General features: G+C 40.9%; 1 protein-coding gene and 1 pseudogene across 1 annotated transcript; both read right to left on the bottom strand.

Annotated features, from left to right (window-relative positions):
• Positions 1–1,266: 1,266 nt before the first annotated feature.
• LOC137291838 (beta-1,4-galactosyltransferase galt-1-like) lies at positions 1,267–22,220 on the bottom strand. Its single transcript, XM_067823381.1, has 2 exons — positions 21,772–22,220; positions 1,267–3,159 (listed from the first exon to the last, which is right to left on the bottom strand). Exons 1-2 carry the CDS (start codon positions 22,191–22,193, stop codon positions 2,271–2,273), a joined length of 1,311 nt encoding a protein of 436 aa, XP_067679482.1. The 5' UTR covers positions 22,194–22,220; the 3' UTR covers positions 1,267–2,270.
• Positions 15,778–16,692, bottom strand: LOC137290415 (beta-1,4-galactosyltransferase galt-1-like; annotated as a pseudogene).
• Positions 22,221–23,994: the final 1,774 nt, after the last annotated feature.

Below are 23,994 nucleotides of genomic sequence, written 5' to 3'. Positions count from 1 at the left end.
TTTGATTTAAAATTCTGCAACTGTTGTTTCTATTCCATACATCATTCCAATGCTCGGTCAAAGCAATCAAGACAAAAATATTGTTTGGTTCAGCAAAATCGAGAGGGAGAGAGACAGGGAGGGAGAGAGAGACAGAGCGAGAAATTCATCAAAAGCAGAAAAAAAGCAAGATGAATTCAAAACATTTTATTTCCAACTTTGAACAACCGCCATTCTTTGATCCATGGTTCATTGTGCTACTAACGTGGTGATAAATAGACCCCATTTTGTAACGTTTATAACACTCAACAACGACATTCGTATCTGCTGGGGCCCTGCAAGGTTATGTTCTTTCCCCGGATTTTATTTACTTTATACACCAGTGACCAGTAGTTTGGCACAATCTTTAAATGGATTCACGAAACACTCGGGGAATGACTATCGCTCTGAAATCACAAAATTTCGTGACTGGGGTAATATCTATTTCATTAAATTTTCATTACAGGAAAACAAAAGATCTGAATGTTGATTTTCGGAAAAGTAAATCTGAGTTGTCTCCAATTATCATTAATAACGAAACCATGGGTAGAGATGAGGAATATCAGTATCTTAGCATAGTGTTAGATTTTAAGCTCACCCGGAACTGCAGTACTCATCACTGATACAAGAAAGGACTAAAGCGGTTATACTTTTTACGTCGCCTTCGTTATTTTAAGATTGACACAACCATGTTGTCATTATTCTATAACTCTTTTATCCAAAGTATTTAGGTTTTCAATGTTCATTGCTAGCTGTTCAAAATCGATTTGAACTATCCAAAATTGTCAAACCAGCAAGTAAAATTTCTGGACTTAAAATGCAAGATATCGGCACTATTTACAAGCAGCAAATTGAAAAAAAAGCACGTAAAATTTCAATGGTGTTGCTGGGGGCTATTCTCAGGACGTCGACTCTCAGTAGGTCCTTCGGTCTTACTATGTGCTATACTATTGTTTACAATATTGAATCATCATTAGAGCATGCCAGGAACCACTATTTTTATGGAAATCTGCTTATCCAAACCATAGTTATTAAATTAAATTACCCAGTTGAAATATTACCATACCATTGAATTTATGACTGGGAGCAGAGCAATGCCCATTCTAGGATTCCATTGTCGATCGTGCCACTGTTTTATCCCGACGTAATGAAACGTATCAGATATGTAATCAAACGAGAAGTGATACTTGACCTAGACAGTAATACAAGATTGAGATATCTACAAGCCACAATCACACAATGAGACACTGGCATAAAACGTTTATTTACGTTTGGATTCACTCTTATTTGGAGAATCTAAAAGAACAATCTGTAAAGTTGACAAAACGTTTAATTTTATTTCATCAGCATATCAAATAGTATCATTATCTTACTTTATGATTCCGTTTAAGACAATCGTACGAAATCAGGCTCAGGGAACATAAACCAACATCGAAGGTACCTCAACCCATGATCCTGTCCCTCCCTACCTCACCCCCACTTTGTGACCAGTCGTGAACAACAATGCTTAGTATATCAATGTAGCATTTGACCACTTTATTCCATCAGGTAGTCTCGAATCTTCCCAACAGTTTCATACACGGGAAAAGTTCCTTTTAGGTCTGTAAGTTTTCTTATTAGGTCTATTGCATGTTCATTGTCGTGTTTGTTACAGTGGTAACAAAGTCTTGCCTGGACCCCTGGAAATAACGAACATGCATACATGAAATAATTTGGATAGCACATTTCAAGGCAATCTCTTGCACCTCCACCAAGAAAAGGGTGAATGAACAAGAGTGAGGGAGTGGGGTTTTACGCCACTTTTAGCAATGTTCCCGTAGGATCACGAAGGGGACAGCTGGAATGAGATTCACACATTTGTTCACTGGTCAGTTAGTGGGTGTGGCAGCCTATATGTGGAACTGTGTAGGGCTGACATACATTGTACCTTCATTGAAGTAGCCAGTGTGAGCGACTTTAGTTTTACGCTGCTGGGGGATACCAGACGCTTCACATGTTGTATCCACCTGCGGAACTGAACGGACAGAAAGCAGCAAGAAGAGACCTCGTTACAAGAAGCTGTTATCCATCAACAAGTGCAGAAACGGTAACGTTCTGAATGCATCGTGAACTGGTGTGATGGGGTAGCCCAGTGGTTAAAGCGTTTGCTCGTCACGCCGAAGGTAATGTTTGGATTCCGGCGTGGGTGTCCCCAATCCTAATATTGCTGGAATTGTGCTAAAGGCGACATTAGTCAAGAAATGTGCGGATGTTCAGATGCCCGTTGTGTTACTCAATCCAATCAATGAGAGTGTTCTGTTAACGTTCTGTATCAGACGATCAGCATATTTTCGCATAAATCCGTCCTTAACCTTAGTTTTGGTTTTCCACTTTCGGTAATGGTGTAGAAACGCAACGTTGGGTTCAATGGTGACTTCTTTGAATCCTTGGACTGACTTCCAGATAAAATGAATCCCTAATATTTCAACTCTGTCAGGAAGAACGATCATCTTGCTTCTCTGTCTGGCGGGAAGAAATGACTTGTCACGCCACACATATAGCATACTTACCAGATGCAGCAATTGAGAGTCTGACTTTCTCTCGTATCCGTTTACGTCTACACCAAAGTCAAGGTTAAAGAAGGCATTCCGAAAAAGGTAAGCACTGGCGTTAGTGTGTTTGCTGTCATTTACACTCTGCAAGAGCTCATGCCAGTTCTCATGTTTGTGTGGAACAACAAATTCGTCTAAATCTTTCAAAATGAGAAATTTGCTTTTCCCTTTATTGGCATAAAGGCAATCTTGTATTGAAGCTAACTGCCCATGATAGTGGATATTACGTACAGGTAAATTCCACGGTATGATTTTCACAATTCCCTTTTTCGTGTAGTGTTCTAAGACAGTATTTACCAAAGGGGTGATAGATTCATTGTAAAATACAAATCTGTCTGCCCCAAGTAGCAGATCCAGCTCCACCATTTCAATAATGGACTTTGGGTTTTTGAAAGGACCGAATAAAGCCGGAACACACACGGAAAAGTTGTATCTTTCTGAAGAAGCGTAAGTTATATTCAGAGACGCTGTCGCATTTCTAACAGTTACATTGACTGTAACTGGCCAAATGTGCTCAGGGACCGGACATCGGATGACCATAGCGCTATACCTGAAAATCAAAACAGAAAATGTTTACTGTGATGGGTTGACCCAAAAAATAGACACAACGACGTATGTGAGATTTGTGATTGTTATTTAACACAAAGAAAACTAATCATTTTCCATTAATTTTCCTGAAAATATTACGCTGGTCTTGTATTTGTCGCATTTCATGAAGAAAGAGTCAAAGGGTCAAAATTAAAAATTACACAAATCAGTGTCCATTCAAGAAGTGCATAATGAGTCAGATGATAAGACAGGAGTCAAGGAAGACGTCATCAGTAGCGAGGTTGATCACCCTGACCATGATACATGCCAGTCGGTAGATGACGTCATCAGGAATCCTGGTCCATAAGTCCAGGAAAGTCTGTTCAGGTTTCTGTCGGAGATGGTACACGTTGTCTCAGCTGAAGATCAAAATTATCCTAGGGATGTTCAGTGGTTTGCATGTCTGGAGAAAGCGCTGGTCAAGGCAAAATGTTGATGACACACTGTGTAGTTTTTCTGGAACACACCTGGTGGTGTGAGGATTTGTGTTGCAAAATTTCTCATCGTAAAGACTGTCGGGTTAAGGCATCACAAAATGTCTCAAGACACTATCTCTGTATCGCTGGGCATTCAGATTTCCTCGGATGATACCCAGTCTTGTTGATCTCTTGTCACAAATGCCACCCGATACCATGACGCCTTCTTCATCGAACGGATGAGCTTCTCAACACAGTCGTCCTCCTCTATGTCAGAAACCTCGTACTGCGCCATCGTTTCTGACCAGACTGATGTTTTTCCTTAGTTTGAGAGTGCATCAAACCGGAACTGTTGCCGACTGCCCAAGACCGTCATCTTCGGTACAGATTAGTAGGGAGATGTTTGTTAGAAGGAGTGAGTGAGTTTAGCTTTACGCAACACCCAGCAATATTTCAGCTATGTGAAGGCGGTCTGTAAATAATCGAGTCTGGACCAGACAATCCAGTGATCAACAACATGAACATCGACAATTTGGGAACCGATGACATGTGTGAACCAAGTCAGCAAGTCTGGTCACCCGATCCCTTTAGTCGCCTCTTATGACAAACATAGTCGTCTTTTATGGCAAACTTGGGTTGCTGACGGCCCATTCTTTCAGGGACGTTCAGGGGGCTTGGTGGAAGGAAGCCTGCACAAACTGTTAGAAATTGCTTGCATTTGCGACCGCAGACCCCCAAATGGAAGAATTTGAACCTCTCTTCATAGCTGCAATCGACAGGTGTGGGCCACAGGACACATATCTGGTTGTCTTTAGCGATGATCAAAGACACTGGAATCTGGTTTTCTTTAGTGATGGCAATCGATTCACACTGAGATTTGACGACGGCACGGCCTGAGCGTAAAGCAGGCGAGGTGAAAGTCACGGTCAAGTCTGCGTCCGTGAACTGGACAAATTTGGTGTCGGCAGATCACCTACGTCACCCTGTTGAGCAATGTCGGCGACTTCCTCGGGGTGTGTTACTAATGTTCTGAGACCCACTAGGAGATGTTGTGTGGCTGTAAGAGATCTATGAGGACACCACCCTTAGTGAAGACTTCAATGGAATTGTTCTACACGCTGTGTGCATCATTTCTGTGATTTCTGGAGTCGAGAATAACATTTAACAATAACAGGACGCATTTTGTTTCCGGTTTGTCTCCCAAAGTCTATGTGCAATTTCAATCCTGCACTCTGCGTCGTCGCTACCATGTTCTAGCTGCACAAATGTGACGATAAGGGCCATGGTATCTTCATCTTTCTCCTAGGGAATCCTGTGAACCTAATCGTTGTGTTACGAGTATTATGATTTAAGATTAAAAATACAGCAGGAAAGGTTCGGGTGATCCTTGTACAGTCAGGCTGTTAAAGCTCATCATCAGCTCAAGGCCCTTGTCCCAATCTACATGTGGCCCAGACAGCGAATAGGACTTCTCCCGAGAAACGTTGCACAGACGAACCGAACAAGAAAATTCAATGACGTACATGATATCATTGGCTTTATCAAAGAGGTGTGGAATTCGTCTCAGACGGTGTATGGGAGTATTTTAAAGACGTTTAAGAGCATCAGTTTTATTAAAACGATGGTCGATCAACTCGGTCTGTTTTCTTAGATCATAAAACATCAAATCCTTTGAGATTTTTAAACAATCGACATGGTATTAATTCCGTTTGTCTCAAATACTTTCTGGGAATCTAGAAATAAAAAAACTTTCCTTGATATTAATATTAAGGATAATTTTTGAGATGGGAGTTTGTGGTACATTTGCTGGGCTCAGCGACATATCTCTCTTCGTATGGGGTTTTGTGAGTCATCCAGTACAAAAGAGGATTGGACATCCGTCTTTAGGGAGTCCAGGCAAACATGGATAGCACCGATGAATGGCTAGACAGATTTTCTTCCTCGGTTAACACATTGTTTCTACATGTGGCATTATTTTATATTTTAAATATTCGAAGTTTCTTGATCAGACACTTTATGTAATGATGTTACTGGTAAACACATATAAGATGATCCACGACCTGACAAATGACCCCAATTTGCATACTTGGGAACGCCCCACAGAACGATCCACTTGAAACAAGAGGGAGACAGGTTGTCTGATAAGTTCATTTCCTCCGTGCGTTTCACGCATGAATTGTTATAGCACACTCGATTTGGGAACAGGTACAATCCCAACGAATTGAATCAACACAATATGCTGAGCAAATATGTTTAGGACCACCGATCCATTTCACGAAGCAAATGACATTTTTGGGGGTTTTTTTTAACAAAATTGTTGAATATCTAAATTGCTTGTCAATGCCCCAATCATCTATTTGTCTTCGTCTTAACTAAAAGTTAGCGTGGAATATCAGTATCTTATGCCTGAAATTGCAGTCTTATCATTCGAAGGAATATGCGGTGTTGTTATAATGGGTAAAGTTGACTTTTCGTCTGCTAAATATTAAATAGATAATAACTACATATAGTTAACTGTGTTTCATTTAACTTTTTCATATGTTAAAAGTTATCTGTTACTGAATGGTGGTGGCTAAATCAGAGTAGCAAGGGGGAAATGTTTTCATCCCATAATTTTGTTCCTATTTCTCTGTACGGGCTGATTTTCGTCCATAATTCCGCTGGTGATCGACCGGGAATACATGTCTTGGAAATTGATATAACCGGTTCCAGAGAAATGGTTAGTATTCAAACAATATTTCCAAATTTCTGTCATATTTTTATTATGGTCACCAAAATTGTGTACAGAAAACTGAAAATACCTGTTGACATTGATAAGTCAGTGAGAAATATCTTTGTACACAAATTTGTCGGTTTGGGGATTACTCAGTACCAGACTCATGCAACGTGACTCTAGATAACATCTGGCTGGGACAGAATGGGTTTATTCCGGACTAACCAGATCTGGAGGACATTCTAAAGGATCCATTTGAGGCATTTGATTCGACAGAATCCATAATTATTATGAAGTTGTTGTTGGCTGCTCACGATATGTTTTAATAGTTGGAGAAGGTTGTTATTGCCAGCAATGGAACAGCCACCTCTATTACATGCCTTGTGGATATGTATCAAAACCTTGAGTCTTGGCACTACATGAGGTGGAATTTACATCGTGATCGGTTCAGATTCTGCCACATACTCCTATAACTGAACAACATGTTCATATAGGAAAATTATATTGTTGGCACATTATGGGACATTGACTTTTTTTCTGAGAATATTACCAAAATTTACGGCATCAATTCACATGTTGCAAATTTCAAGTTCAAGAACACGTGGCCTTTGTCTGATAAGGCAGGGTCTGCTTCTGGTTTGGCCATATCTTTCGAAGTAATATCAAGAACTATACACCCCTAGTCGTTTCTGTGGACCTTTGCTGCCAGTAGATCCACCCAATCAGCAAGAGCTGTTGGAGACGTTTAAATTCTTTAATAGTCCAGAATTGTTTATTGTTTTTCCCTTCGTGAAGTCCAAATGGGTTCTGCAGAGTCCGGAACTGGAACCTCACAACAACTCCATGCTACAATCGAGCATGTTCTTACAACTCTTGCTGAGAACTTGTTCAGCCAAGGCTATAACGTTCAAGGCCTCGGTAAAGACGTCAAGGTATGGAGGCAATTTCAAAATCTGATGAATCGATGACAAAAAGTATGTCCGATGCAATTTCTTATTTTGACCTGTACCACACGTTCCCGAGTTCTATCAGGTTGCATATGTTGATGACGTGACGACGTGGGGAAGAATGCGCCTGTCTCATCGCGAACGCCGGGTATCATCGTTTTTTCCATAATGATTCATAAACGCTGTAATTATTGTTGGACGGCGTCAAACACATATTCATGATATGTAGTCACAATTATACGATCGGATCTGCTTTTAGAGGAGATTACAACGATGTTTTGATATCTATACAATTTTCGTTCCTCCGTGGCTTCATTTGCATTTTATCAGTGCAATGTAATAAATGCAATAGCCCATACTTTTATAACGTTATTTATTACTCGCCCGTTGAAGACACTGCAGTGCAATATTTTTACGGCAATATTACACTAGTGTAATACCGCTTGACGTATGACGTCAAAATGGGTCAAAGTTGTGACGTCACAATGGTAATGCCGATGTCGCAATTTTACTAACCCTTGCTTGACTCGGAAAGCTGAGAGTGGTCACCGTGTAGGGAATTTCGCGGCAATTTCTGTCAATTTATGTTGGCGAGTAATAAACAGAATACTAAACTCCCTTCCGTGAAATATTATTTTTATTAAACTCGTTAAAGATTTAGTATCAAACTCGCTTTCGCTCGTTTGATACCAAATAATTAACTCGTTTAATAAAAATGGTATTACACGGAAGGTCGTTTAGTATCCACAATATACGTGACACAGCATATCGCATATGCTTTGAGTTGTAGACGTTTGCAATACACTAGCATTGGACATACTTTGATATTGGCGATGTTTGTAAGTTGATGTACGACAAGATGTGTACACTGAGTAATTATGATGAAGTGTAATGAGCGTAATGACCAGTTGCCTTGTTCTGAATCCAGTATATGTGCCTTTTAGGTCTTATATGTGTTGAACGAAATTGTTTAACTCTGCTAATAACATTAGTGATATTAGTCTGAGTATTATTAGGACTGACAAAATCATGAAATAAGATTTACTCCACAACCAGAATTCATTACATCATGTTAATTTTTGATAGGGCTGAAATGTCTGTAATGTCTTTGTCATGTTGTGTAGATCGATGCTCATGCTGTTGACCACTGGGATGTCTGGTCCAGTGTCGATTATATTCAGTCCATATAGCTGGAATATTGCTGAGTGCGACGTTATACAACAAACAATAATTGCCAAAAATCAGGACTGATTGTGTCTGATTTGTCCTCCATCAACGTTTACGCAATGAAAGGTCATTTTATATTTCTTTAGAATTAATGTCATGGTGGCGAAGACCCTGTCAGTCACGAGTTTCTTTGTCTCACCGCCCTGTTTTGTGCGTGCTGGGAAGTCTTCTCATTTGCTGTGAGTGACGGAATATTAATTCGTAATGACCGAAGTTCGTTAAACGCATTTGTATTCAAATAAAATGGAAGTAAGAATATAAATTCAAGATTTTCACCATAGATTAAAAAATAGCCCTCCCATGGATACCTTTGTTAGAATCGACAAGTAGTGACAGAAGTGTGTTGTTATGTACAGCAAAGGTCTTGTATGAAGAATTCCTGAAGATAAGAGACATATGAGCTGAAATATTGAATCTGGTAAATTTACAAGAGGAAGGATACGACCAACATTAACGAACTTATCAAAATGTTGTAATATGAACCTTGGCCTAAATGTATGACTAAAAAGTGTTTGTCTGTCCGCCTGAAATGCTGTTTTCACGTTCAAATTTGGAGATGGCAGGTGCACGTGGCATGTGAATTTTCTAACACTTGTGGATTGATATTATATTGAACCAGTATTGAAAACAAAGGCGATCCAATCATGGTCTAATCATTACATGGTAATCTGATCATTACAAATGTTTTATGTAAAGTACAGATACATGAACGCTTTCAATTCTACTATATGAATAGTTTTCATTACTACTATATCAATAGATGTGCAATATCCTGGTGGGTACACCAGAAATGAACTTCATGCATTGAAATGACATCATGTCAGTGTATCTGTATCTCACGGTAACACAAATTTCAGTAATCTGTCTGACTGAACATTTTGTTCAAACAAATTATGGCTCAAGTGTAATAACAAATATCCCCAGTAGGTCAATTCCCACTGTGGCTAATCTTACGTCATTTCCCCACCCGTTCAAAACTCCAGCCACATGCATATCTGGCCAGTCAGAGGCGACTAACGGGTTCGGATGGTCAAGCTCGCTGACTTGGTTGACACATGTCATTGCTTGCCAGTTGCACAGATCGATGCTCATGCTGTTGATCACTGGATTGTGTCGTCCAGACTCGATTATTTATAGACCGCCTCCATATAGATGGAATATTGCTGAGTACGGCGTGAAACTAAAGACACACACTTTTGGCGGTCATTTCCACACCTTCCTGTTTTGTGGTTGTTATTTGACACAGAATGAATGAAGTGGCTTCAGACGAAATGTTTACGACGTGGACAGAATACGGGCAACGCGCCAAGGCTGCTCACAGATGACGGGGCCATGAGACCATCCCTCAAATTACGACCGTGTCTCCTATCGGGAATAATGTCACTGGTACGTGCACATCAAGTGTGAAAAATGGCATTATCTCTCTCCGGCATTCCAGCAAAACCCATAACGTCATAACAGTATTCTGCTGACAGAGAGTATCCATTAATATTGTATGCCTTTATTGAAGGTCTCGGTTTCGTTTAGTTCCCACTGAGCTGAATGCTCGAGAGGGCACTACGTGTTGTGGGACCCTTACACAACAATAGCGTTGATGGTAGAATCATTCTGAGTCCTCTTGCAAGAGGGATACGTCTCCGTTGATGTTGTGTGGCTGGCAGTCACCGTGGAACAGTGTTGCATTTCTGTATCATTGTTTAGGTTAAGAGTCAGTAGAGGGCATTGGTGGGCTAGTTACTATATTTAGACTCGGATTGGGAGTTGTCTATGAGCTTCTAGAGCAGAGGAAATGCTCTCACGACTAGTCACAGAATGCTCCAGAATAGCAACTCCTGGAAGTCATTCATATAGACATCTTTTATCTCACCTTGCTTCTCATACTATATATCACATAAAACCCTGTAGCTAAGTAAGGACATTCACCACCCATGGTTCTAAGGTTGGACCTACATTGAAAGCATGGCCACTTGGTGGATTATATCATCGTGGCCTTTATTACTATCATCAATGTATGTATATAACACTCTTTGTACTGTCATTACATTTGTACTGTCACTCAATTTTGCGCTGCCATTAAAGCCACTCTATTCTGCACTGCAGTTAAAGCCGCTCTGTTCCGCACTACCATTAAAACCACTCTATTCTGCACTGCCATTAAAGCTACTCTGTTCTGCACTGCCATTAAAGCCGCTCTGTTCCGCACAGCCATTAAAGCCACTCTATTCCGCACTGCCATTAAAACCACTCTTTTCTGCACTGCCATTCAAGCCTCTCTATTCTGCACCGCCATTCAAGCCTCTCTATTCTGCACTGCCATTAAAGCTACCCTGTTCTGCACTGCCATTAAATCCGCTCTATTCCGCACTGCCATTAAAGCCACTCTATTCCGCACTGCCATTAAAACCACTCTTTTCTGCACTGCCATTCAAGCCTCTCTATTCTGCACTGCCATTAAAGCTACCCTGTTCTGCACTGCCATTAAATCCGCTCTATTCCGCACTGCCATTAAAGCCACTCTATTCCGCACTGCCATTAAAACCACTCTTTTCTGCACTGCCATTAAAGCCTCTCTATTCTGCACTGCCATTCAAGCCTCTCTATTCTGCACTGCCATTAAAGCTACCCTGTTCTGCACTGCCATGTATTCGTTTTATTTTGATAAATCTAGAATCATTAATAAAATACTTTAACACGACTCTAAAAGAGTAGTAAAAAAATTCAATGAGTAGAAAAAAAATGACAGAATTTGTATTCAGGCACTAGTATTTATAGTGATAGTTGGATAAAGCTGTCGTTACATCGTTATTTCTTAGTGTTGTAAGGACGAGAGAAATATTTCGGCTGCGTCGCGACCTCGGTAGCGTTCGTTAGTCCGCTGGATTCCAAGATGCTTAACATATTCTTTGAATATTCAGTGAGTGTACCATTTATTAGTATCTGTTTATTCATATCTCTTTTTGTACTGCTGAAAACTAACATTTGTGGCTTGCTTCATGTTATCCAGGGTAAATGCGTCAAACAAAAATGCAAAATTGGTGGTTGAAGGTTAATAATACTGTCGTCGGCCTATAAAGAAGCACGAATAAAACTATGGACATATTTAATAGTCAGTCGAGTGACTTAAGAAAGACTGAGGCAATTTTGAGAAATTAAAAACCATTCCAAATCGTTCAAAACCGGTCAGAATAGCACTGGGGAGAGCTTTTCTCCATGGCGGACACCAATAAAACTGGGAAAGTGCTGAGTAAGTACCATTTGAACACACACATGAATGGCTGCCACTGTATGTGTTAACAACAATTCTAATTTACCTGCCATCAAAACCTTATGCTAGTGACTTTCCATAAACCAATGCGTCCAGCATCATCAAAAGCTTTCTCGAAATCAAAATAGTCAGTGGCCTGCTCCACACACGGGAATATATATCTCGTGAGAATGACCTCTCCGACAGGGAACTTTACAGCAATGCGACATCACTTTCTTGTGTGATATTAACTGACTCGCCATTTGAGTTTATGGATCGTCAGTTAAAACAGGACAGTCAACACCTACTTCCCAAGAGGCACGGAGATACAACATATATGTATGCCATACTAGACGAACCCACTCACCTGTATTATCCGGTCATATTCTCTACACGATAAACGCAATGTTTCCGCTCATGTCCCACAGAATATATAATTTGATATGTCACCGTTTATTATCGTACACTTTTGCGTCAGTGAAAGAAAACTGGACAACTTTAACGTTTATGTATGGCCTTATTACAGCAAAGGTTGTGCGGATGGAGAAATAGCAGTGTTCAGACATGGTGAGGGGGAAGGGTCACATGCAGCACATGTCACGGTGAGAGGGAAGGGTCACATGCAGTACATGTCACGGTGAGAGGGAAGGGTCACATGCAGCACATGTCACGGTGAGAGGGATGGGTCACATGCAGTACATCTTTTATCAGAAAAAAATTACAATACTGACGCGCGAGCTGAACAGACTTAAACGTCACATGCAACTTTGCAGATTCTGATACCAGCGCTGGGGAAAAGGTGGTTTCAACAGCTATGATGCGCTGCGCTCATAACGCGTGCGTAGCGTGGTTTGCAGAGCTTGAAACAGTATGCCTGCACGGAGTATGAGGTCGTGAACAATAGTCCAATCTTGGTTGTGTACACAAACAAGTAAATTACCTACTCGTTACATAAAAAAATATGTTGATTGTTATAAGCAGACAGAGAGTCTGTCACAGAGAAAAGTCTGGTTTATTGACACCTACATGTCTGCCACGACAACATGCAGTGCATAACGTCAATCATCGACCACATGCAATTTGAAATTAACACCTAACGGGTTTATAAGCTATAAAGAAGACCCGGCTAAGCATATCGGCAATTGAAAGACTGGCTTGAGTGCATTCCCAACGGCTCTGACTGGGTTCAGTATCGCGTCTGCTTCGTTTCGAGGGAAGTAAAATCCAAGTACAGAATATTGCACTTTTAATTGGCGATTACACGTTTATAATATTGTTAATTTGTTTTTTTCACAATCAGCAATGCATTTTACATATTATGAATAAGTGATAACTGTGTTTTAATTATGATTGATGTTTGGGTTGCATGCGTCCTTTAAGGAATTACGAATTGGTTAGTGTGTTGTAATTGGCTGTCCTCCAATAGAGGATCCCTCACAGGGTCCACCTCACAAGAGTTGCCAACACCACAAACAATGCGGACCTCATAGTGGTAACGTGAGCGAACTTAATGACGCGTGTCAGCGTACATACAGGTTGTTCAGCTAGACCTGACCAAGTGGATGCTATTATATTGCGTGATCGCGTGACAGCTGGTTGGGTGTGTTATTGTGAAGGTGTGCACCTTTGTCAGTTGAGTGTCAGCATGACCCAACAGTCTGGACATGGTCGCCGATTGACATCACAGAGTCGAGGAAAACAATCGTCAGCCATGTCCTAACTTTCTGTAAGAAAGAAACTACAGATGGTACAGAGTGATCACAAGAGTGAATCGGATTGTGAATCCCAAATCCATGCTATTGTTTTGATAACCCAATAACTACTCTTGTCTACAGATGGACATATTAGACAGATATTCACTCACCAAGTTGGACATTCAGTAACGGGCTTGTTCTAACAGCTAATGCATAATGTGTTAGATTAGGTCCAGGTCCAGGTTCAGGTCCAGGTCCAGGTTCAGGTCCAGGTCCAGGTTCAGGTTCAGGTTCAGGTTCAGGTTCAGGTCCAGGTCCAGGTCCAGGTTCAGGTCCAGGTTCAGGTCCAGGTCCAGGTTCAGGTCCAGGTTCAGGTCCAGGTCTAGGTTCAGGTTCAGGTCCAGGTTCAGGTCTAGATTCAGGTCCAGGTTCAGGTCCAGGTCTAGGTTCAGGTCTAGGTTCAGGTCCAGGTTCAGGTCCAGGTCTAGGTTCAGGTCCAGGTCCAGGTTCAGGTCCAGGTCCAGGTCTAGGTTCAGGTCCAGGTCTAGGTTCAGGTCCAGGTTCAGGTCCAGGTCCAGGTCTAGGTTCAGGTCCAGGTTCAGGTCCAGGTTCAGGTCCAGGTCCAGGTCCAGGTCCAGGTCTAGGTCCAGGTCCAGGTCCAGGTCCAGGTCCAGGTCCAGGTTCAGGTCCAGGTTCAGGTTCAGGTTCAGGTCCAGGTCCAGGTTCAGGTCCAGGTCCAGGTTCAGGTCCAGGTCTAGGTTCAGGTCCAGGTTCAGGTCCAGGTCTAGGTTCAGGTCCAGGTCCAGGTCTAGGTCCAGGTTCAGGTTCAGGTCCAGGTCTAGGTTCAGGTCCAGGTTCAGGTCCAGGTCTAGGTTCAGGTCCAGGTCTAGGTTCAGGTCCAGGTTCAGGTCTAGGTTCAGGTCCAGGTTCAGGTCCAGGTCTAGGTTCAGGTTCAGGTCCAGGTTCAGGTCCAGGTCCAGGTCTAGGTTCAGGTCCAGGTCCAGGTTCAGGTTCAGGTCCAGGTCCAGGTCCAGGTCCAGGTCTAGGTTCAGGTCCAGGTCCAGGTTCAGGTCCAGGTCTAGGTTCAGGTCCAGGTTCAGGTCCAGGTTCAGGTCTAGGTTCAGGTCCAGGTTCAGGTCCAGGTTCAGGTCCAGGTTCAGGTCCAGGTCTAGGTGAAGGTCCAGGTGCCATCGGGCCTGTCCTCACAGCTGCTCGACACGTACAGTGCAGCAGCATTAAACTCCAGTGGACAATATTTCTTTTAACTATCGTTAGATATGCATCATAACACATTACATTGATTTACAAGCCACTTGATATATCAATGTAATGATTCCTTCCATAGCGTAACACTTCTGTTTGTTTACATTCACAGTACCGCTGGAGACATGCATTGAGTTTTGTATCCGTTTGCTGACATTCCAAACAATGCTGAACGATTTCCGAAGATTGTACAATTCTAGGGCATCCTCTAACCCTATAGTATTGATACATGACAGCTGTCGTGCTAGTCTGTCTCATAGTCCCGAACCGCATCACTATCCCTTCTGGTTATCCCTTCTGCACTTGTAAAGCTCTAAATGAGTGAGTGAGTGAGTGAGTTTGGTTTTACGCCGCTTTTAGCAATATTCCAGCAATATCACGGCGGGAGATACCAGAAAATCGGCTTCACACACTGTACCCATGTGGAGAATCGAACCTGGGTCTTCGGCGTGACGAGCGAACGCTTTAACCACTAGGCTACCCCACCGCCCTCTCTAAATGGAGTAAGTCTAGACTCTCTCATGGCAATGCAGAGTGGTCTTGTTCTCTTCGCTGTGCAGTTCACACATTTACGTCAAATTTAACAGATTTGAACTGATATTTCAGAGGTTATTTATTTCCGTGATGCCTTTGGCCTCCAATTCATTCATTTTGATTACATATATAACAATATTGTAAGTCTGAATATAATGGGTCTCCAATTCATTCATTTTGATTATTTAAATTTTACTTTATTATTTTCATTTTTTATAACAAACTATACCACTACTTCAACACACGAATCAAAAGATCCACAACTTTTCCGTGATGTGAGAACCTCATAGACATATCCCAGACATACAAAAATCAAGCTCAAGCATATAAGGTGGAGCATGTAGTTAATGATGACAATCAAACAATATTCAAACAATATCACTCAAGGGCAAGATCTTGGAATCAGTAATCGTCAGCTCCTGATACATGTAAGGGACACAACTTGTTACAGATGGATCTTGCACGTCAGGACAGCGGTCAAGTGTAACCCCTCTCTTGATGGACCTGGCGTAAAACCCAACTCACTCACTACTGGTATGAATCTATGACAGCCCTATGCAGTTCCACACAGAGGCTGCCATAGCCACTAATCGATCAGTGAACCTTCTCACGGACGTGTCCTTAACTCGCTGAGCAGTGTCTGGTGATGTTACCCGATAATGATGTAGAAGTCCGTGGGACTGATTGACTAGCGTGTCTTGAAACCCAGGTTCATGCACCGGAACATGGTGTATCCCAAGAATCCTCACCCTGCTTGGAAGGACAATAAATTTTGACCTCTTGTTCCATCCCATGATTTCAGCGTGTCGCACGACCTTTGTCAATACGTATAGTTTATGTTCTTTTATACTTTTATCGTCAGAAGAATTCAAAAACGTGTCAGGCCAATAACGGGGGAAAAAGGTGTGCCTGAAAATGAACGTCCCTGTCAGAGGATGGTCCCTAACCAATGTCCTCATCATCGAGTTCCACCCCATAGATTGCTTTGGGATAATATACTCATCAAGGTCCTGGAAGATGATGTACTTAGATGTGTATCTGTGCCTGTAGAAACAGTCGTGGATAGCGGCGAGCTGTGCAATGTAGTGGATTTGGGATACAGGGACTCTCCATTGGATCACCTCAAGGACGTGGCTCTGGACAAAGAAGTTGATGGCCCTCTGTAAGGTGGGTGAGATAGAGTGATTGTAGAGAACGAACAGTTCGGCTCCCAGGATTCTGTTCAAGGATATGGTCTGCACAAGTTCCTCTTTGTTCATATAATTTGAGTGAACTGCGGGGAAACATATGGTGAACTGGACCTTCTCTCTGGAAGGGTAGTTGACGGCCAATGTTGTATTCCTTCCAAGATTGTTTTGAAATCGCAAAGTTACTGTTTGTGGATGAGATGCATTGCCCACTGAACAGGTTATGATAGAAGCTGAGTACCTGGATCAAAGCAATAAAACCCAGGTCATTCGGGTCATTTATGGAAAACGGGTTCGAAAGAAAACCTACAAAAATGTAGGACTGTAATAGTGATTTTAATAACACCAGATGAGCATAAATACAACACCCGAGTATGTTAAAGACACGATACTACTGTCTTGAGATTCTTCTGGGTACTTCTGGTATTGCACAGAAATATATAATCATTTAACGAACTAGCACCAAAAACAGGGTAATCCAAATTATTCCTTTTGGGTGTAATAAAAATGCCAGAACAGATTTATATATTCAACTGCATCAGACATATTTATAGCAGAATATTAGAACACCATTATATGGAGGCAAAAGTTGAAATGTGCTGGAAAAGAAGTTGAGGCGAAAAGACAAACTGGATCATCAACAAAGTACGTTAGTGCTGTTAGTATTACTAGAATTATAACAGACCCTTTGATAGTGAACAATTTCCAAAGGCAAAAGACGTCCATGCTTTCTGTATCACATTTGAAGAAAAATATCATATACCTGACCTCAGAATGCTCATTTAGAGTACCTGCCTTTGTTGCTGTCGGATCACGATCGCGTCGGTGAGACTGAATATGATCTCATCTATGGGAGATGCACATCCACGCAAACCTCTGTACATGATAAATAGGTTAGTACATGCTAGTTTTCATACAGTATGCAACATGGATACACCACTCAGACACAATATGTTGTTACAAGCATAACACGGATGCACCACTCAGACACAACAGACTGACACCGAGTTTACAAGTATAGCATGGATACCCCACACTGACACAGTATACTGTCACCGAGCTGGCAAACATGACTACCCCACTCAGACAGCATACTGACTCCGAGCTGACAAATGCAACACGAATACCTCACTCAGACACAGTATACTGACTCCGAGTTGGCAAATGTAACATGAAACTCCACTCAGACACAGTATACTGACTCCGAGCTGACAAAAGTAACATGGATACCCTACTCAGACACAGTATACTGACACCGAGCTGGCCAGTGACGCGTGGATACTAAAATCAGTTGTACTCATCCAAATATAATTAAATTTTTATTGTGTTCATTAAAATTGTGGCAATCTGATTGGTTAACTGGGAACATTTCTTTTGAGTTCATTTCCCAATGAATCTGAAAAAAATAAGCCACGCCCACCGAACCGGACTACTTTCGGACCTGAGGAATGTCGGGGAATACCTTTACACAGCGAGGGAATTCCCTTGCACTCGGGTACCTTAATGACCGTTGGGTAAACATTGAAGTGATACATTGTGATTAACATAAACAAACAACTCAAAATTATCCGTGAACGTTAATAACGTTGCAACGCCTCGACAGGAGCATGCGCACGTTGGAACATCAGTTCATGGCATCGCAATCCCAGTCACATCACACCCTCTTTCTACTTGCGCAAATACTACAATCTAAGTTCCACTAACTTCATATCATCGGGCTTCATTTCCAATTCTCAATTTTCCTACTGTCTCTTTCAGTTCGCAGGTAGTAATTCAAACATTTGAACTTAAAACTTTGCCGATACCGGGACGCGTTGTTCCACCCTGATTCGCCGACCGATGTTAGCTTAGTTGACTGACGGCGGTTTGGGGGTGCTGTATGCTGATTGGCTAATGGTTTGGTTGGCGTGTCATTTTATGTAAATGAGTCACCTGATTCATATCACGCCATTACCGAATTCTTACACCGAAAATGTTAATCGGTGGTAACAATGACATCTGTTTCGATGAATGTGATTATGTTTAAAGAAAATATTGTTGAAAGGGTATAGTATTTGTTGCTGAATTTAATTATAAGGATTGACTGTGTATTTCTTTCGTTGCATTGAAGTACACAGTCAATCCTTAAAATCATCTATAACTAAAGTTATAACTATAGTTTGTAATAATGGCTAGTCAGAATATCAACACACCGCAGGCAAAATGTTTTTGTAATAAACACAGAATCTGTAATTAGTGAGTGAGTGAGTTTAGTTTTACGCCTCAATCAGCAATTTTCCGGACGGATTATATTGCGACGGCCTGTAAATAATCGAGTCTGAACCAGACAATCCAATGATCAACAGCCGGAACATCAGTTTACACAATTAGGATGCGGGTCACGGGCTCATCTGTACTATAGGAAGGCAGAATGTTGGGGATGAAGTGGACGTGGAGTTAGGGAGTATGCATAATAGTAAAGATTTCCACCATTAATCGAGACGACCGATGCTCAACCAACTTGTGACGAAGTGTTTTGAGTGAACAAAACAACCAGATGGTAAAGTTACCTTCTGTGACGTTGAATGTGTAGATGTTACTTGCAAGATATGGGGAAATACGGCAGATGGCGGAATTTATGCTCCTCGTAAACGCGACAGTAATACCTGCGTCAACTGTATAAACAACTATTGTGTTTTCATTATCAGAAGAAGTTGTTATGGTGTCCATGACAATGATGGTAGCGTATCGATACGGGCGTGGTCTTAATACGAGACGGCGGATGCTGTATACCGGTGTTGTTAGAATATCCCGACGAAAAACTATTTCAGAAGCTCAATTTACAGGTCTCAAACGAAATTTTGAAACCAGTGAATAGTTCCCTGACTGCACTCAGCACCATTCCAGCGGGGGTCTGTAAATAATATATAGCACCTGGCGGAATTTTGCCATATGTATGCAGAATGAATGCCAGATATGACTTTTCCATATCTGCATGCACTGTAGTCCAGCGGATAAGTGACGAACTGTGCACTTTGTGTTACAAGAATGAAATTTAGCATGATTGTGGCTCATATCCTTATCAAACAAAGATCGAGAGACCTCGCTCATGTTTCTGTCATGTTTGGGGGCGAGTGGGGTTAGGTGGGGGGTGGATGGGGTTAAATCCTCCAATTCTCATTAATCATTACATCAAATGGTGTGAAATTCATAGCTGATAATTTTCCATCGATACATGTCTGGTCTGCCTTTAATGGTTAGGCCTACGGAAGTCAATTGACATAATGACACAAGGAAAATGGCCGCCATATAGATCACATTAGTAAAATAAGTATGGGATCATTCATGATCTGACATTTTTTATCATTTTTTTGCAAATTCAAAACGGGAAGCCTTGAAGATTTTGGGCATTATTTATTTTGGGAGGAAAAATGAATTTTGGAAAACTATTGTCTTATCTCTTTTTCAAGGCCTAATAAATTTTGTTTAAAGATTATTGCGAGAACAGATAGACGTTTATTTGAAGGAATCTATCAGCAGGTTACTTACAAATATAATGTAGGGAAAAAAACATAAAAAAATCAAACATGTTTGCGTTGATTTGCGTTTGATCAATGTCAAAGACGTTATTTCATCAATCTGGACATGTTGCAGGTTACTTAGTCATGTCTTGGGACTTATCGTGCCTAGTTTGACTGAATGGAAATGATTTGATTGACTAGAATAGTGCACGCCCTTTACAAAACCGAAAATAGATGTAACAACCTTTCTCTTGTGAGGGCGACAAGCCGACAATGTCCCTTTTATCATCCAATAGTAACCTCATTATTCGATGATTTAAATAATTATGTCTGTATCAAATTATTGTAAATATGACATACTATTTGATGGTTATTAAATTTTATCAGACGTGATGGTGTTTACAAATCGAAACATCAGTCTCATTAACCATATTTCAGACAATAATCTGATTTTCAGCAGATCCCAATTTTCTCGTATGAAAGTGAAAAGAGACCCTATAAACAACTCTGGTTATAATGTTTCTTGTTTCATAAGGAAATGGTATTACAAGTAAAATTTTGATTTTAATTTTAATTTTAAACTTTGATAAAATCATATTTACATATTTTATGTCGAGTCTTATGCAGCATGTCGTTAACTAAGACGTCTCAGACTGCCACTGTTGGAAGACATCGTACAATGATGCATAATTCATCTGGCTAGCTGGTCAAACCTGATATGTGTTCTTCGTGCATATTAAGTGTATTTATGTAACGTACAGTTTGATTGATCAAATATCAAATCCGTACCAGACCGTCAAACATTTCTAGCGGCCGAGCCTAATTTTGATATTTCCACGATTTCCAGAACTCCGTTTGTCAGAGCACGCCTCAAAATAGAGCACGCTGCAGGACATCTTTGCAAGGATAAGAAGGAGTGTAGTGTTGCAATATTCAACTGATTAGATTATATTAATGTATACATTTTGACTAATATTTATGTATTCAGTTGAATGAGTTGGTATAAAAAATCTGGACTGTTATTATATCAAGTTGTTCCAGTCAGCAGAAAGCGTGACACCTGTATGATCGATGTTCTGATATGGGTTGCACATGATACTGTAATCATGAAATAGATATGTAAAGACATGTTTTGGCTGACTTGATCTCGTCGCACTCGCCCACTTCACCAGTCAACAAGAGGGGTCAATTACGCAGTATGCACCTTAACTGATAGCATTTAACAACAAAGCCAAACAAGATACAGAATATTTGGAAACTCTCATCCAACTACAGTCATTAATGGGTTAGAATGTGTTACTAGTGTCCCGTTCACTACTTTATAAGAGGACCATGTGTTCTAATAATTTTCTATCAGAATGAACACTGAGATATGCACACCGTCACCGGAGATTGGAAAGGTTAAGGAAAGGATGACTTGAGTTATTCCGTTCACCTCAGATAGGGTTATAGCCCCAGAATATTTTTCAAGGAAATACGGGATAAAACAATTATTAAAGACAATCGCGTCATAAGGGATGATAACAACAGCCAGGTCCTTTTGCCCAAAGCCATGTTAGGGCTGATGTGATCGCAACGTCGTACCATTGGGGCCGATTTGTGAAACGGTGCACATACTATCTTTTGAACAATCGTTTTCTTGTGCAGCAGGAGGGCGACATCTTTTGTTTACAGAAACAAACTTTTTCAATAACACAAGTTCTGTTTTGATTATGCAAACCAAATGGTCCCAATCATGTTTTTTTCCTTTTCTGCATAAAAGCGACAACTAACAAACTCCATATTCTTGCAACTAGGGGTAAATGAGCGAGAATGTATACACAGATACAAAATACAAATGATTGTTTACCTTCTAGAGTGGTGTTCAGGTACTATTTCCAGCAGACCTTGCACTGGTTTTCTATCTTCATCTGCTGCTGTTGCTGACGTTGTGAAGGTGCAAATACAGTCCACCTTTACATTAAGAAGGGCTATCCCAACGATCTGCACGGCCTTCTTTTCTTTGTTGAAATATGCTGAAAAAACGAAGACGTCGCTCCTATTTCCAACTGGCTGCCAACTTTGAGTAACCGACTGTATTCGTGGAGAAGGTGCATTTGCACATGTTTCAAATGTGGTTTTGTTGTCACGTGCGAAACGGAGATATTTCGAGACGACGTCCGCAATTTTGATATCTTCTTGGAAGAAATAGAGAACGTTCATGATTATACTGATAGAAAGAATTATAGCAAAGCAAACCCAAATTGATTTAAACGGTGAACAAAAAGCCATAGTGGCTGAGCCTTTGTCAAATACTCCTGAAGTGTCGAACCTTGGAACGCAGTACTACAATATTCAGTGGGCGGAGCTATAACTTTGAGGGGTGTTTTATATTGTCACTGGAAACACTGGAGATCTTCTGGGTTTAACTCTCATGGTGATTCAGAGCCGACCTTGACATGCACACACGTACCTATACCCCGTTGTCGGACACGGAGACAGATTCTTCCAACTTCTTCCAGATCTGTGAAATGTAGACAGTGTCTTGATTAATCTGTGAAATGTAAGCAGTGTCTTGACGAATCTGTAAAATGTAGACAGTGGTTTGATTAATCTATGAAGTGTAGAAAGTGTCTTGATTTACCTGTGAAATGTAGAGTGTTTTGATCAATCTGTGAAATATAGACAGTGTCTTGATTAATTTGTGAAATGTAGACTGTGTCTTGGGGAATCAGTGAACTGTAGACAGTGTCTTGATTAATCTGTTAAATGTTTACTGTGTCCTTATTAATCTGTGGAATGCAGAAAGTGTCTTGATTAATCTGTGAAATGTAGACAGTGTCTTGATTTATCTATGAAATATAGACTGTGTGGGACACAAAGACTGATTGAATATTTGCTTATTCAGAAGTACATACGGCCATCGGCCCACTTTGCATATACAAGCAATATAGCAATAGCGTCATTTTATGGAGCACCAGTATGTATGTATGTATGTATGTATGTATGTATGTATGTATGTATGTATGTATGTATGTATGTATGTATGTATGTATGTATGTATGTATGTATGTATGTATGTATGTATGTATGTACATGTTGTCATTATAGTAACTTCAGAAACGTAGCACGTCTTCTCATGGTAGGAAAACATACTTCGCAAGACAGTTACTTATCAGATTTACAAAGCAAATGCATTCTTCCAGAGGCGGCGAAGTACAACAGTACATTTGTTGGATGATTTGTGTATGTATCCTTACCAAATTCCGTATAGTACATGTAGATGACTACAGCGTTGAGACATTTATCCACTGTTTGTGAAAAGGAAACATACGCCAGCAATGTGTATCATGTTTACATGCACAGTTTTCATATTTATATTCAATTTTATTTTCTTCCTTATTATGGGCAAACACATTTTCGAAATGGATTAAACACTTTTGGGGGACAATGCAAAGCATTCAGTCACAGTGAGTGATATAGATGGAGATCATTTTTTAATGTTTAATGCAAAATTAGTGCATTTGTTCTCGTTACGGACATTGAAACATAAATAGTCACATGAAAATGTTCGCATATCGATGTACACTTCCCGATAGCACAACAAAATAAGCCCGACACTAATCAAAAACCACGGGACTGAAATAACCCAGGTGAAACAAAAGCGGTAACAACCGTGCAAGGTCTCGATATCAGTGAGAAATATCGCTGCATTTCTGTTGTTGCCCAGTCCTGTTATGCACCTGAAATTGTACTCTCGTAAATAGCGAGGTAGTTTAAGAGGAAGAATGCATTGTTCTATTACAGGTATTATACATAAGGCGTCAGTCTCCCAAGCTGCCCGTCAGTCTCCTTATCTGCACATCTAACCGTCAGGCTCCCTACCCGTACATCTACCCGCCAGTCTCCCTACCTGCACATCTACCTGACAGTCCTCCTATGTGTACGTGTAAATCTACCCGTCAGTCTCCATACCTACACATCTACTCGAAAGTCTCCCTCACACATCTACTCACCACGTCTACCTGTACATCTACCCATCAGTCTCGCTACTTTCATATCTACCCGTCAGTTCTCCTGCGTGTACGTCTAC

This window comes from Haliotis asinina, chromosome 7 (assembly GCF_037392515.1).
Source record: "Haliotis asinina isolate JCU_RB_2024 chromosome 7, JCU_Hal_asi_v2, whole genome shotgun sequence".
NCBI classification, from domain to species: domain Eukaryota; kingdom Metazoa; phylum Mollusca; class Gastropoda; order Lepetellida; family Haliotidae; genus Haliotis; species Haliotis asinina.
The sequence above is the reverse complement of the archived record's forward strand: the minus strand, read 5'-3'. Positions and strand labels throughout refer to the sequence as shown.

What these genes read in the sequence shown, in the direction of transcription:
- LOC137291838 (XM_067823381.1), bottom strand. Translation starts at nt 22,193, where the DNA reads ATGGCTTTTTGTTCACCGTTTAAATCAATTTGGGTTTGCTTTGCTATA. An exon ending in CCTGAACACCACTCTAGAAG is followed by an intron (nt 3,160 to 21,771) that starts GTAAACAATCAT and finishes TTTGATTTTCAG; the next exon opens with GTATAGCGCTATGGTCATCC.